General features: G+C 37.7%; 1 protein-coding gene across 6 annotated transcripts in view; it reads left to right on the top strand.

The window, feature by feature from the left end:
- Positions 1–17,002, top strand: part of LOC122989583 (inactive N-acetylated-alpha-linked acidic dipeptidase-like protein 2) — a 583,517-nt gene that overhangs the window by 278,308 nt on the left and 288,207 nt on the right. For all 6 annotated transcript variants that reach the window (XM_044362562.1, XM_044362561.1, XM_044362560.1 and 3 more), the window contains one exon: positions 13,693–13,960. In XM_044362562.1, coding sequence (XP_044218497.1) covers positions 13,693–13,960 — 268 coding nt within the window. The remainder of the gene's footprint in view (positions 1–13,692; positions 13,961–17,002) is intronic.

Raw genomic sequence — 17,002 nt, 5'->3', positions numbered from 1 at the left:
AAGCCACTTTCACCTCACATATTATTTATTTATTTTCATAATTGATCACACCCTTCTTAACCTTTCTCTGTCAAAACTAAATATGAATGAAATGTATGAAAGATACGAAACATTCTATTACTGATGGCCATTATCAAGGTCAAACTCTATGTAGAAAGATAGGGCTGGCAGTAGCAGCACCGCAGCAGATGAGCCACTGCAGTTCAGCGATGCACACGCGCTGCTCAGAAGACTGAAGACAGTATGGATTGACAGGGCTGTCTAATTCTAAAAGGTCCTCAAAATCCAGTCCTCTTCGGATGGCAAAAACATCCTCTGCAGCCTTTTGGGGAGAGGAGCAAAAAGGCTTTCAGTCCTTTGAAGACCTCCAAAAGCAGGTGTCAACAATCATAGTGTATCTCAGGTCAAGTGAAACAATGCTGCTGTATGGACTCTTTCATTTTGCCATGAAAAGGGGTCATCTGCAGTGTTGGATAGTGATGCATTACTTTGTAATGTGTTACAGTAATGTGATTACTTTTCAGTAACAAGTAGTATAAGAGATTAAAATTTGAAATTTAGTAATTACATTACAGTTAGTAATCCCAGTAATATTCCATTACTTGGACAATTCAGGGGTCGATTTTCATGGGGAATTTTATTATACTATGCAAATAAATTCATTTATTGTGCAAAGTCTCAACATAATAAACTCATACAAACCTGGATCATGATGGCAGTAAATTCCTAACACTGCTTTTTCTCTTTTCAAAATGTCCCTCTTTCTCATGTCTTGACTGCCATTATTACTAGGACTCAGAGAGAAAAATGTAATATTTTGTTCAGCGATATGGAAGGTTAATTGTACAGTGCATGTGCTGTTGATATGTGAGTGTGTGTGCATTGCTATTAGCAATATAGCTGGATGCAGCAACACTTGACCTGTTTTGCATTCAGTCAGATGGAGCTCTTTAACTGCTGCTTTATTCAAAGTCTGCTTGTCTCTGTCTTCATTTATCACTGCTACACTAGACTCTTAGCTGCCACACTAGCCTTGACAGAGACAACATTCACACATACACACACAAAGAGAACACTTAAAACACACATTCACACCAAAGAAAAGCAGTGTGCTGTTGTAGAATACTTAGTAAGAAAGCCAGCATACAGATGCTGAGCCAACATTTGGCAGTGATCATTCAGTAGAAGATTGAGTGCACATTTATGAACAAACAAGCTAGTCACAAAAAAAACAATATTTTTAGATTTCTGCATATTTGATTGTGATGGCATCGTAAGTTTGACAGTTCTTTGTTTGAAAGGTTTCAAAAAGGATGGAAACAGTCTGAGAAATCTTAGTCCCTAGTATGGCTCAAGCCTCAAAAATACTGGATCCTACACTTCGTATATTTCATAATTGAGGTCATTGCAGCAATGTTTCTCAAAATTAAAAAAAAAAAAAAAAAAGTGAGTAGTTGCTCTAAAAAGAACAACTTAACACTAATCTTGTGTCTGCTGACCACTGAAACCACTAGAGGTCATTGAGACAATATTTTTCAGCTTTGCGTTTTGATGACACAATGCATTTCTTTTACACTGAAGTGAGGTAATGCATTCATTCACCTTTGTTGTTTGCCAACATTATATGGTTGTCATACCATAATTCAGTTGAAAGCAGGCACATTTTTTAAAAGCACTCCTTGGTGATGCAATAAAGGACATCTGAATATCATGGTGTATCAAAATGAATTTAGCAGCGGCTTACTGAAAGTTTAGAAATTAATCTACAGACTTATTTTGGAAAATGATATACATGATATAGAGCATATGATATGCATGATGATAGCAGCCTTTTTTTTATAAATCCCAATCATTGTGAAATCAAACCCTCAATCAATCAATTTGCATATTCACATCTGTCAAATGTAGCAGTTTCTCAATGAAAAGAACCACCTCCAGGTTTTATAACAGTGTCAGAGCAGTTTTCATTCCACGCAACCTTTACGCACTGCTGTGGTTATTAATATTGCCTGTATTATACAGTGGAAACTGCTTATTGCAATCATGTCTGTCCAGGTCAAATTGATCACTATAAGCGGATGATTATAATTATTTTTCTTTTTCTTTATATTTTATGCAGATTACCATCTAATTGACATTTGTATATTTATTTCATGAATATAAAGTAATGAAACGGGCAGCTTCGCTATTAACTGAATTTTAGTGACTGTTTCAAAATATAGAACAGCTGTTTCAAACGCTTGTTTCGCTGCTGCATCTCGTCTCGTTTTTGGTAGTTTGTCATGAGCTTCAGGGAGACTACATTTTCATTGCGAGACTTTCTTTTTCCTGTCATGATTTCAGTGTGCATGCAGCACCAGCCTCAGGTAACCAGCCCGAAGCAGACAGGTTGTACGTTTAGGCTGTGGGGGGTGGGGACCACAGTGGGCTGCAGCGAGAAAGATGATTAGAGCTGTAACCCTGCCATGAGGAAGGACAAAAACATCACTATGAAGAGGGGAGGACATTTCTCTTCATTAGATAACATTAAAAGTAAAGTTAGGCTTTGATGTCATCTTCCCAACTCATTTTAAAAAAGACGAGAGAAAGAGAGAAGCGGTGGTCGAGTGAGCTAGAAAGTGGGTGAGGAGAGCGAGTAGTGGTAGCAAAAAAGCTGGTGAACGAGAGGAATAAAATGTTATTTTCTGATTGTTTCATGGTGGTTACAAATAAACATGTCCACAACCGCACCTCCACACAACCCTGCAGAGATGTGCCGCAACGCCTGATAATGGTGCCGTAGCAGCTAAGTACATATCATACGTGTATCATGGGAGTAAAATAGAAATGCCGTTGTTTTAAAATTTTTTCTTTGTTTTCATGTATGAAAAGATCCAAAATGAACACTGTAAGCAGACTGCTTGATTACTATAAGCAAATTATTTAAACAGCATTTGTATAAGAAGGATTCTGTCCCAAGCTTTTTGATCCATATAAGCAGTTGATCACTGTAACCGTGATCACTATAAGCGTTTTCCACTGTAATTAAATCAGCACTTAGATCTCAATTATCATCATCAAATATCAGAAAAGTAATTTAGTTATTTATTCTGTAGAACTTTTATTGAAACACTTACAGTTCACAATAAAAGATGAATGAAGAGAACACGGAAATGAAATGATGCCTCCAGTGTAAATAAAAAATAATTAATCAAACTCAAGTTGCAAAAAAATCCATACACGATCATTAAAATTGGCAAATAGCCTCAACAAATTCAGTTTTATTATAAGAGAGACAACTTACTCGCCCAAAAGCATCATGTGTACATCTTAAGTAAGCCTGAATTGCACACATTCTTACTGTATGTTCTTGTAGATATAATTGTTTTTGTGTATATGCATCATTCCTATATTTGGCCTCACCTGCATTTATTAGATAACATTTTACACTTTTAGCAAATCATTAATAATGCACATTAAAGGTCAGACTCTGTGTTAAAGTAACCAAGTTACAGCTTAACTAAACGGAACATTTTAACTGAATCTATTTATATTCATATGAATGTAAACACATTGTTGCATATAATAATAATTAATAATCCATTAACTGGTTTCTGAATAAACTCACCATGCTATACTGGCATGTATGATGCACTATGTCTAGTTGATTTTTAACAGATGTGTTTGGGTGGTATATGAAGATGCATAGTAACTGAGTAGGCCAGTGAAGTGGTAATGTTTCTTTTGTCTCTGAACACAGGTGGCTGTCACTGTTCATGCTAACATTCTGTTTTTTCTACTGATTCCAAACAAACTAAATATATCTTGAATCACTGCTGTGTTGTATCCGTTAGACATGTCATACTTACATTTATATACATGAAAATGCTGCAGATTGTTTAATGGTGGTATGGCACACATCTTGTGGAACACTGCACTCGAATCGACTTCTGTCATGGTATCACTGACTGAACTCTCAGATGATGTAGCTTCCTAATTCCTCCCTTCTGAGTCGGACTATATTACTCAGCCAGTAATGTGTCGAATCTTCTTTATTGACAGCCTCCATCATCACTTAGATTCCACCTTAACACCAGCCCTGGCACAGGAATAGATTTCCTATCATGGAGCCTGAGCACAGGCACCACGCTCTTAAAATGTGACAAATGCAAATGGGATGAGAGAAATCAAATGTGACTAACGTGTGGGGAAACAGAGAAAATCAATTGTCTCCTGAACAAATGGATGAGCTATTAAAATGATTGTGTGCTACAGGAATATATTATCCTCAGCAGCTGCCAGCAGAGGCAACAGCGACTCAGATTCCAAGTCTGCTTGGCCCGGGAAAGCACACAGAGCGCCCACTAAGGCAATTATATCCAGATCCTGCATGAGCAGAACATGTGATTTATCTGCCTGTTCTCGTGCTAATAGCTCTTACACGTAACAGTAAAAACATAAATGTATAAGTGGATTTTTTCTACTGGACTTGCAGGCCAGAAATGTATACTTTGCCAGACTTAATTAGTCTATTTGTCTTTCAATGGAGACGGTGCAGCGATACTAAAGACTTGGCTTAGAAACAACATTACCATTTTCCAACTTTTATAAAACAAAAGCTTTTGACTCACACAGAAATGTAGCTTGGGAGTTTGGGACCAGCCTTTGAACTGTTGTTTCAAATCATGAAGAAGAGACTTTTTTCCCCCTCACCCCATTTGTTAGTGATATTGAGAATAAAGAATTAATTAAAACTTAGATAACAAAAAGACAAGATATGAAACATAAAAAAAAAAAACAACTTATGAAACAGTTGCAGCTGGCTTAAGTTTGGATAAGCATGTTTCATAGTTCTCTGTGGGGTAGAGAGGCTTCAGAGGAGAGGATTGAATCCACTCATCAGATAAAGACAGTCAGTGGGCTTCAAATGCAGTCTGTTTATTAACACTTCAAAATAATCAGAGCATCTCCACAGGCTTGGAAAAGGTTACACAGCATGGAAATAACACCAATTTACTTGATTCTTAAGTTTCTGAACTGCTGGTTTGGAATAATTTTCCCAAACATAAATAAAGATGATGTTCATGATATCCAAGCTTGATCCTTTTAGCTGGAAGAAAATGCCAAAAAGAAGAACCATCTGCCTTTAAACAAGATACATCCCCACATGATACTGATGGGATAGTAACCTTCTCAAATGACAGGTTTAGTGGAGTCTGAAACGTGGACCCATTAAACTCTTAAACTAAATGGCACTGTGGCCCACTGTGCAGAGTGACCATGTCCTTCAGGAGAACTGAGACATCATACATTCTGTCTGTTTGTCCTGATAGATTTGGGTGAACAAACTGTCTCCAAAACATTAACAACAGTGTGAGGTCAGTAATGCTCATGCAGTAGGAGAATATAGATGATGTCACAATAAGATACTTACAGTGCTTGAAGGAGTCCTCAAATTCCATACTTGAGTTAACCAGTAGTACACAAGAGGGTGTGCTGTGATTTCCCAAACTGAATAAATACCACATTCATAAACACAAAACTGCTTTGCTAGCTCAGTCTTGTTGTAACTAAGATATCCGTTGAAAAAAATATTTTTTCCATTGACAGATTTAGCTACTACATCTACAAACTTCACAGACATTTTTAAGCTAGTAGCTCCGTGTCACTAACTCACTAGCACAGCTGATGGAGGACGTCAGAGTGGGAGCTGAGATATACTCTCAACTGAAGGGAAAATGGTTTTGCCTTGTATGGGGGTGCTGGGTAATGATAAATAGTGGAGAAGGGTTTGGGTTTTTCAGTGTGTGTGAATGTGTAACTCATTCCACAGTCTCAGAGTTCAATCCACTTAGTAAAACGTCCGTTTTGTTTTCCCCACAACCCCAAACCAGTTCAGTTCAATCCAGTTCCACAAACATAAAAGAAAGACAACTCAAAACTCTGCTCCAAGTTTTCACCACTGATCCCCACAAAACAAACCAAACCAAAGACACTAGCAAAGCAAGACAGTACATAAAATAAAGCCAACAGAAACATCAGATAGGTTGGACCACCGTGTTTAACTGTATATCTTTAAACGTTACAGTTACGGCTGAAAATGACAACAGAAAAAACAAGTTTGCCAAGTTCACATACCTCCACAATTCAAATCAATCACCAGTTGTCTACCCAGAAGTGACTGTTGTTGTTAGCGCAACGTCACGGTCTGTAGTTCCAGTGAATGGTGAAGTAATATGTTTAGTAATGAGGCTTTTTTCATTTGAGCACGGCTAGGTGTGCTGTCATGCTGATTTGAGCACGTTCTAAATGTCTAGTTGACCAATCAGATTGCTTGGTTGGAACTACCTGTTGTATAAGAAAAGTTGCAGTACCCCAATGTAAAAGTACTTAATTACAAATAAAACTGAAAGGAGAATTTACACACATTAGAGTCAGTGTATTTGTCATCAGGAGTACATCTAAAGGTCTTGTCACATTACACATCTGTCCTATGAATGAAGTAATCATGACAGACAAATTAAAGTGTGCATCTCCTGTTTTGGTACAATCTCCAACTAGCTCTGGTGGATTCACAAGTCAGAGTCGGCCAATAGTAACACTGCTGCTCTGTGTTTGGAAATGGATGTCATTATTCTAGTGTGTTTCATCACCATTTTAGTACAGTATCAGACTACCACACCACAGACTGTAATGTTGCTCTCACTGTTTGTGATCACTCTGATCGATATTACTTTATTATCTGCATCAGAAACATGCTCTCACATCCTTTTTCAAGCCAAAATTTGTGTAGAACGTGATGTAACCCGTACCATTAGCCTGTAGAAACAGTTGTACAATGTCTTCTGTGGATGTGGAGAGAGGTTTTCAAAGTCTGAAATATGAATCATGACTATGTTGTCTCTGGAGGCAGAATTTACAACAGAAAGCATGTATTGTGAACTGAAGGAGCAGAGTTTAAAAGATGTGGACATATACCAAGCACACAGGGTATAACAAATGCTATCAAGTTGCATTATGGGAACTGTAGGATCAAGTGATATCTCTGCCTCTGTTGTTTCAATTTCTTTTCTTTAAATCTGTTCCTTGTAAGTCTCCCAACTTTATGGAAGTACAGTACTTAACTGTTGTAGTTTACTTTAATCAAAAGTACTGTAGTATTATAAAGTAAATGTACTCCAAGAATAAAAAGTAAAAATATTCATACAGGCAGAACGCCCCTTGTTAGTCATGTATTATTATATAATACTGGATTATTATGGATGCATTATTGTATGAGCATGCATTTTAATGCAGAATCTGTTTGAGGTGGAACTACTTACTGCTATCATTACCTTTATATGCTGTTGGATAGTTTAGTAATTAACAATGTGTGATTTTTATATGCTGGTCATATGGTTTGCATGTGAACTATTAATCTGTAAAGTACTTCTGTTATCAATAATGTAGTGAGTCAAAAAGATGAATATATGGTTCTGAAATGATGTGAAGTAGAAGTATAAAGAATAGAATAAATACAAAATTAAATTACAAATAAATAAATGTACCTCAGATATACCATACTTAAATAAAAGTACTTACATTCTACAACTGGATACTTCCACATATTTACATATCCTAATCCCTACATTAGCATTAGTATATATAAATATGCGATACATGATTACATGAGCATGAAGAATCTTTTAGGCTTAAGGTTAAGTGTCTTCAAGACCTGAATACACCTAAATTACCATCACCTGATTGGTGGCTGAGGGATGGGATGAGTCACTTATTTATTGCCCCCAGCCGGTCAACAGATCAGAGAATGTTGCTTTCTTATTTAGACTTCAAGGGTCTAATTTCCCAAAAGTCAATAGTTGACATTTAAACTAACATAACAAACACAAAGGAAGATGAACAAAATGCAAAGAAAAAAGATGGATTAGTGCAACTGTTGCATTTGTTAGCAGACATTAGCAGTTTGATTTGTCATAGTAGGAAAAGCACATCACATACTTCTCTGCATAACTCGGACCAGCTTCAACCTGAGTTCTAATCAGCTAGAATAAAGAACACCTGTGCAGGTGTGCAGTACCTCAGAACAGTTCCATACTAGTGCATCTAACAGACAGGGAGACATGGTGATGTTTCTGTCCGCCTGGTGAATGTAAGTCAAATATTCACTATTCTTTTAGTTCTTTTTTTGGTTTTCAGTAACTCTTGAGAAGAATATGTGGCTCTTTAGCTGTTTATCACTCCGTTATGTTCACTAGCTAGTTGCTAAGTTTGTCTGTTTACTTTGGTGCTGAGGATACAGTGTACAGTGGGTTCATCAGAGCTTTCTCACCGAAACAGCTGCCTGCTGCTACTAGAAATGAAGTGGATGAGAGCCGTGAGACTGACCCAAAACTGTGAAATTGCTTCTGTAAAACCAAAACAATAAGCTGAAAGAAGCTCATGCACTCTGTAGAGCTGAGGGGGATCTACAGAGTCTATAATGATTAATGATCTGTGAATGTCACTATGAGTGACTCCTTTCATATTATACATAGTCATTTGATCTATTTACATAAAAATATAGAATATAGTGGAGCTTTTGAAGGCGTTTTTTTTCTAATTTTATGTTACTCTAATATATTTCTAACTTTTGAATGCAGGACTTTTGCTTGTTCTACTGCTTCTTTTACTTAACTAAAGGATCTGAATATTTTCTCCAGCACTGCTGCGGAGACAGACAAATGTACTCTGAGGAGAGGGGAGAGGGTTCTTCTCATACAACTGCATGAGAGCAGGGTCACATGCTCCTCAAAAAAGACAGAGACATAAAGACATGCACATAAACACACAGCTGTGACAGACAGACACACACACACACACATGCAAACAGAGACCCACTCAAAGTCACTTGAGACATGAAGCGTCATCAGAAATGGGCATGTGTCCCAAACCACAGGGAGTCCTTCCAACAGCCTGGCTTATAGATGAAGGTCTCTGCGAGCTCACACATAAGAAAGCACATGCACTCACACACACACACACACATGTGAAAACACAGCAACACATACACCACCTCCTGCTGCTGCTCCTGGCGAGCTATGAGACGTGGCTTGCTGACTAGAGAATGGCAGAATTGTGTGTTTGGGCCATCTGCTGCTGAGACTGATATAGATATCACACACACACACGACACATAAATAGCTATATATAGCCAAACAATTACTTCAAGGATTTAGGGAAATATGCCGAGTTCATATTGTTTATCTCCGTTTATCTTAATAATTACAAGTAAGCGGGTCAGAAAAAACATTCATGTCAGCCTCCTAGTTGTAATTTGGAGTTGGAGATATTGGGAATTGCTGACAGCAAAGATATTTCCCATTCAAGTGAATGGGAAAGTGGGAAAATTTGTTCAAACATGTATATGTGCTATACATATAAAGTTGGGTTTAATTACACTGAACAATGGAATATGGCTGACATGAGGGATCCTAGCTTGGTTTTTTAAAACACATGCAAAAACACAAACATTAAAGATCCCCTCCAGACATGTTTTAAAATGTATAAAGATACTTAAAAAATACAACAAGAAAGATACTTCAAATAATTATTTGTCTCTCTTTTTTTTTTTCCACAAAAAGTTCAATTACCTGGTTAAAGATTCTTAAAACCACATCAAGTCATTCTCCCAGTCTCTGAGTATGCATTTCTTTATTTCACAAGTTTAACTGCTAGACACATTCCAGTGTATGTGCACTGGAGGCTTCAAGTTTACACTTTACAGTTACACACTGAGCCATGATGGGCTTTAAAACTAGTTGTGATGTCACAAATCATGCTTGTACATACTCGTCTTAAACTCAGATTGAAGGTGAGCATAGAGAAACTTTAAAAGGAGCTATGTTTGATTGTATGTGTTTTCACTTGTTAACAGACCTCTTCAAATACTTCGTGACACCTTCAAATACATAGCTAACACCGCAACAGTAGCTAATTTAGCTACTTTAGCTAATAAGTACATCCTCACAGAGCCGCTGGCGTGCCTGTAGACACTTTGTCTTGTTTTCACGTTGGACAGAGCCAGGCTCGCTGTTGTCTCCCTGCCTCTCAACTCTATGCTAAGCTAGGATAACTGCATCCTAAAATCACAAAAAAGAATCCAGCTGCGGGGAATGCATCAGTGGAAAAGGAGAATAAAAGAAGATACTCAGACCTCTCATGACCACATCCCTCTATAAATGTTTTAAAGATTAACTCATATCTGAGAAGTAAAACAGCTACACTGCTATTCCTTGCTTTTTATGGCTCCATTAATTGCAGATGGTGACATTTTAAAGAGTACAGTTGTGGGTTTTTTTTTTTGTTTTTTTGCTAACTGAGTTTTTTGCTAATTTGAGAGCATATCCTTATTAGATATATTTTTTCAGACCGAGGTATTGTTCAGTGCTGGATGGCATATTTGCTCTTCTCAAGAGCTGAAATACCATCCAGCCCATTAGAAAAACGTCTTTATCACTGAACTTTTGAGTCCAGTCCTCTCTGAGAAAGAACAATAAAGAGAGTAAACATCAGGAACCAAACAAACCAGCAGAAGAGACTCAAACAAGGCCCGGAGCAAATTTGTGTGCGTGTGTGTGTGTGTGCATGTTTGCATGTGTGTGAGAGAGAGTGACAGCTTCATGTTTAACACTCACCAAGCTCAAGCAAAACTGAAAAAGGGAAAAAATGTTTTCACTGTTATAAATACCAATTAGCAGAAACGTTGCTATTATTATCCTCGGATTTTTGAACTGCTAAATTAATTTATCTACATTTCAGTTTTTGAAGCAATCTTTTATTAACATTTTTCATTTTAAAGAACATAATTGAAAGAAATGTGAATAAAAAATGGGGCAGAGAAACACCACCTAGTTTTACTCAGCTGTAAAAAACAATAAAACTGAGAAGCTTTAGAATATACAGTGTAAATACTCACTGCATGGTCTCCTCTTCAAACAACAGACAGCCTAAGAGTTAATGTAGCCTCCCTTGATTTAAAAAGACATTTGTTCTTTGATATTGTGAACAAGTGTGATTAACTTTGCATCAAAGCAGCAGCTTGAAAAGGGGGGGCTGGTCATATTATGGATGACATCCAGTTGAATCCTTACTTAGCTTTGACAAACTGGACATTGTTTGAAAGTGCAAAGCCTCATAATTCTGTCTGTGCAAGTCATGTTGAGATCCTAATATCACTGCAACAATAGTTACTTATTTGTAACAGGAGTACATACAAAATAGAACAAAATAATTTAAAAAAAAGACAAAAACAGCAAAGAAAAACTTGCTGGATTGCAAACGTGCAAAATGCAGGACGTTGACACCAGAGACTGATATTTGCATCCGGAGTCCTGTTTGTGTTTAGGTTTAGGCAACAAAAGCTCTTAAGCTGAAGTTAGTGAAGGATGATGATGGTTTTCACTTCGTGACTCGTACTTCAAGTCACTGCAGACCACCAAGATAAAGAACTTTTTTTTTCCGTGAGGCTGTGAGACTGATAAAGTCTGCTTCTCACTGACTTCCCCTGTAACATCAGCACTTCCACCAGCCTCAGACTGCCCTCCAACTCACTACTCTGCCCATCCCCCCTCAACCAATATGAACACTATACTGTAACAAATTTCCCTGTAAAATTAAAGTAAACTACTGGCAGCTGTAGTTGCCAGCATTTTATTATTTTTTTTACCGTGTCACTTCCATAATTTACTTTAACAGTTAATTGCTGTAAAATGATTACAGTATTCTGCTGTAAATTGTGAGGTTTACAGTTTGATACTGTAGTTAGGCCTGCAGTAATATACTATATTTTAGTGTTGCTATTGTAATCTACACAAACAGTTTCTTACTGAAAATGTTACAGTAAATAACTGAAAAGTTTTCTTCTTATTCATACTTATAAAAACAACTATAAATTGCAGATATGTTAATAACAATAACATACTATAAATAACAACATGTCTTCAATTTTAATGGTCCAGTAATGAGATCAGCTCAGTTTTACATTTAAAAACACATAACCTTTAACATCTAGCACAAAAGAGGATGAGACAAGTGACGGCTTTATGGAACTTCAAAGGCTTTCAAATATGCCAAGTATATTCAAGTATGCATATTTGAAAAAATAATTCTCAAGGTTCATGCCCTTTCACAGGGGGTCATTGTAAATCTGTTAATTGTAATGTCCTGAACAGCAACTGCTTCGCAAACTACTGTTTAAAAAATATAAAAGCACAAATAAACAGATTGCAGGATACACAGTTAGTAATGCCTTAAAATGTCCTCTGTTATAATTGGCAGAGGGTCAGCATCCAGACCTCCAGGCTCACAGCTCACAGAGTGGGAAAGAAACAAGAATGAAAAGAATAAGAGAAAGAGAAATGAAACAATTGAATAGCAGAGATAAGCATTTTCAACAAGAAGGACACTTAACTTCCCTTTATGAAGTGACATCAAGTTCTTCAGAAGAGTGGTGAAGAGGATTCACTGTGAACTTGTTTGTCTTCTTGGCATTACTTTCCCCGGCTGGCCTCTGTTCCCTTCTCAGTGTTAATCACAATGAAGTACCTGAAAACAACATGTAACATCACTTATTATGTCCCAGGTTTTAGTACAGCTTGGCAACTAACTACAGTATCTTTGCAGCAGCCTAGCTACAGTTTAGAAATACACTTGGGTTGAGGTTAGATAACCAGTATTCTGTCTTTTTGGCCTCAGCAGCAAATCTAACTTCATCAACTTGGCTACATATTCGAATAAACTTCAATTGTTACGCACTTTATATAGTAGGGTATTATTAATTATGAAATACAAGTGGGATAAACAAGGTGTAGGTATAGACCAGGTGGGGCTAACGTTAGCATTCACTAGTGTGTAGTTCAAGAGAAAACAGTCATCCAAATATAATCTTTAACCTACACTTGCAAGCAGCAGTGAAAATAATGTTTAAATAGCAGTGATTCGAACTGAAGAACACTACTTGAAAATGCTCTCTTGTACCTGCCAGGTGCTTGCTGGGATTATACCAGTAGGAAAAATTAAATGTAGTCACTAATTGGGTAACCAGATTCACAAATGTAGTTCTATTTTCTCAGTATGATGTTACTGACCTTTTGGTTTGATTCCACAAAGGAGGTTCCACCTGTTAAATACCTCTCTGCATTGGGATTTGGGAATAAAGGCCCCCTTTTGAACCACACATACACAGGTATTTTAATCTGCTTAAGTTAGTCTTATCCCAAGAAATATTTTACTACACAGTTGCTTTTCATTTTTGAAAAGTAACTGTGAGAAACCACCTCAGATGAAACGTAGATTAAGTTATACTACCATTATAACAGCATTTCAAAGTTGGATTTATGATGGGTCGGACACTACATGGCAGTTATGTGGGAGCATAAGGAGGAGGAGGTTTTGAGAGGTTGTCCTAGTTTCAAGATATATGAAAGCAGCAACACAAAGGTGCATATAGAGATACAAGCACACACATGCCATAATTCCAAATTTTTGCAGGTATTATTTCTGGAAAAAAGGGAATTTCAGTGACAATATCTGGAAAATATTGTAATCTCAGTTGTCAGTATTTGGCCAAGTCAATAAACTGTAAAAGTGCATCATGTTCTGAGCCCCAAAGTCCATGATCTATATTGTGTTCATTACCCAATGCAGTAGTCACATCTCTTTGTCTCCTGCTTCCAGGTCATTCTCCAGCCTATCAGATGACAGCGAGGAAGCCAGAGCCAGGTACCTCTACAGGCAGTGGGTGGGACTTGGTTTGACTGATGTCCATCTGTCCAATCACACAGTACTGCTTATCCTGCCCGGTTCCACACCTAACACCATCACTGACAAGTCTAGTCGCCAGTGTTTCCTGCCAAACGGGACCCCATGTGACCAGCGAGGGCCAAATGACCTGCCCAAGCAGCAGTTCTCCTACGCAGCATACTCTGCTGTTGGAAGTCTGCAGGTACCGTACCATCGCTCTATATTGACATTTCCCAAACCAAAGGTTGCTTCGCCCTCCTGGCTGCTGCTCTCTTCTCCTGCTCTTCCTCCCCCTCATCACCTTCCTATTGTCACATTGTCTAAGTCTCCAGCCCCCGGCCCCTGGAAGGGTCAGCAGTAAAGGTCAGAGCCAGAGATTTTGGCTTTAAATGTTACAGCTTGGCTGACCACAGTTAAGGATCTAAAGGTATCTCAGGTCCGTCATTTTTAGCAAGTCAGGCAGGGACAAAGATGACATTTATATTTGTTTGTTGTTTTTTTTTTTTCCTGGTAGACTATTGAACCGATTTATGATACAAAGAAAGAGTCCTTATATGACCTCTTTGTCTGCAACTTGTTTAAAACATCCCGTCAATACTAATTATGTAATTTTATAGGATCTTTTGTCAATGATTTAGGTCATCATGGCTTACTTTTATAGCAATTTAAGTCATTACTTAAGCATATAAGCAACTCCTTTTATACTTCTTTATCTCATTCTGCTGTAAGCTTCAGAATTCAACTTTTTGAATTACTTTGGCATAGCTGAACCTGAATAACATGATACTTTTAGCAAATACCAGTGATACAAGGACAGAAGTTCTAAAATAAATTATATGAAGCTAGAAACCAACTTAAAGATTGTTAAAACCTACAAAGATAAGGGACCCATACATATGAGACTTTCCACCAACATACACATTATTTTAGTCTTGACAGTCAGAAAGAGGTATATATTGAATGAGTAAATACGTAGAGAACACATTGGAGAGTGGGTCGACTACCGTTTGTTTAGAGCTGTGTCCCTGCGCAACCCTTCTCTCATTTTCGTGTACTGGCCAGAAATGGACATCCATCAAGACTTGGTTAAATAGCTTGCTAAGTTATGCTGCAATTTGTAGATAAAAGGAAATAAAAAAATGATACATATTGAATGGTATGGTGCATGGATAGACCTCAGGCTGCAGTTGCTAATCCCAGTAACACTTAAACATTTTTGGCAGCTGGGGTTTTTGCTGTCTTAATAGGTGTTTGGGCTGGAGGAATACACCCTCTGATTACTCTTAAGTTGTCTTATTTACAAGTTGTGTCTTGTTAGCTGGCTAAGTAGCCAGTGGTAAACTTACATTCAGGAAGCACCTCTTTTTTTCCAGAATTTGGGTATGTGTGAACCCTGTAGACTTACTGTGAGGACAGGATGCAGGTAGTTTTTGATGGTTGGTAAATACCTCCAAACTGAAGTCAATGACACTCTTTTCATAATTATTTATAGCAATTAACATTACTTAAAAACAACATTCAAAATTCAATTCAGTTTTTAAACCAATATCTTGCAGACTTATGAATGCACTACTTCAAAGTGTACAAATGCACATTATAGATACTGTATATTCACTAGATGTAAATGGCTCATACTCCAGAGGATCATTTTTTATAAATAGAACAGAGGAGAAATTTTCTTGGTAGGGTGCCTCAGGCCATCTCTTTCACACAAGAGATAGTTTACACATTATACATTACACTTAGATAAGAATAGACTCCTCGATTAGAACAGCACCAGCAAACTCAATGCAGAAAGCAACATGGTGTTTGTGTCCTGCTAGATGCACTGTAAATCTTTTCCGCCATCCTTCAGAGTGTGAAGGTTAATGGAAGACATTATGCATGTAGTCCGCCTGCACTAGCCAGCAGACACACACACACACACGCACACACACAAAGAAATACAGTCACACTATTTTTAGAGGATTTTACTTCTCTGTATCTTGGGAACTGAGAAAGGGGTTGAAGGAGACGCTTGTTATTCCCTTGAGCCCCTGCCCGGCCCGAGGGCAGATGAAAAGTTGGAGTGATTCTCTGAATACCAAGTTTTCCTTCTCTTTTCTCTCTCTCTCACTCTCCTCGTTCCCCTTTCCCCGCTTTGCTCGATCCATCCAGCTGTCCACTCATCGGAAGTCTACCCAAAGGAGGGTCACAGTCATCCATCACCAGATTATTTCCTAGTTCCGTTCCTGCATGCTGCCTTGAATTAAGCAGCAGTTTGCAGGATCTAAACATGGCTTTCAGACAATTAAATATGGCGTTTGTGATGGATGGATGGCGGCCCAGAGCGAGTATAGTGGGCTAATAACTCCTGCTGTTGGTGGCACTGTTTTTGCTGGTGCTGCAGAGGCTATATGCTCTGACACACACACACACACACACACATACACAAAGTAAGTCAGAAAGATAAAGTAAGAAGATTGCATTGTCACACTGTGGGCCAGAGTAAGGTAACGTGATCAAGCTTATTTTATGTAATACTGCAATATGCAAATTGTAGTATAATAACAGAACAGGCATATGTTACATATATTCTAGATTTATAATATAGTTATAGGTCTTGCTCACATATCTGTCAATTCTCACATTTTGTAATTAAATCCCTTCGGTTGCCACCTGTGCATCTCCATCAATTCATAATATGTACATTTCAGAGGTAATAACTGTACAATAATTGCCTCTCATTTCCCTTGATGGTTTGTGGAATGATGTGCTTGATTAGAAGAGGTGGGGCTTGTTGAGTGGATTACATGTCGTGGTGGTATAGTAGGGGAAATTAATTCAGCTTGTAAAGAGAGAGGCAGTAATATTTTTCTAAATTATTGAATTTCTGTAAATGCCAAGTCCTCATCTTACACTACAGCTGTTCCCTTCTTATGACATGGCCAATGCATTACTAGCTATAGATTTACAGTATTCAGATGGCGAGGATTAACTTGATCCCTACTTTTTAAATCTTGCTGCTCCAATTGTAGTCAGCTACATAACATATATTTTTAACCTTTCTTTTTTATCTGGTACAGTTTGTAAGATCTGGAAAGCTGCTTTTGTAACTCCATTTTATAAAGGCGGTGGAACTGCTGAGCTTAACAATTATAGGCCTATCTCTAAATTGGCATGCCTAGCAAAAGTACTAGAGTCTCTAGTATATGATCAGCTAAAATCATTCCTCTCAGTACACTCTTGTTTTAAATGACATCAA

The sequence above is a fragment of the Thunnus albacares genome, chromosome 9 (genome assembly GCF_914725855.1).
Source record: "Thunnus albacares chromosome 9, fThuAlb1.1, whole genome shotgun sequence".
Taxonomy (NCBI): Eukaryota; Metazoa; Chordata; class Actinopteri; order Scombriformes; family Scombridae; genus Thunnus; species Thunnus albacares.
This window is presented reverse-complemented; position numbering and strand designations above follow the sequence as displayed.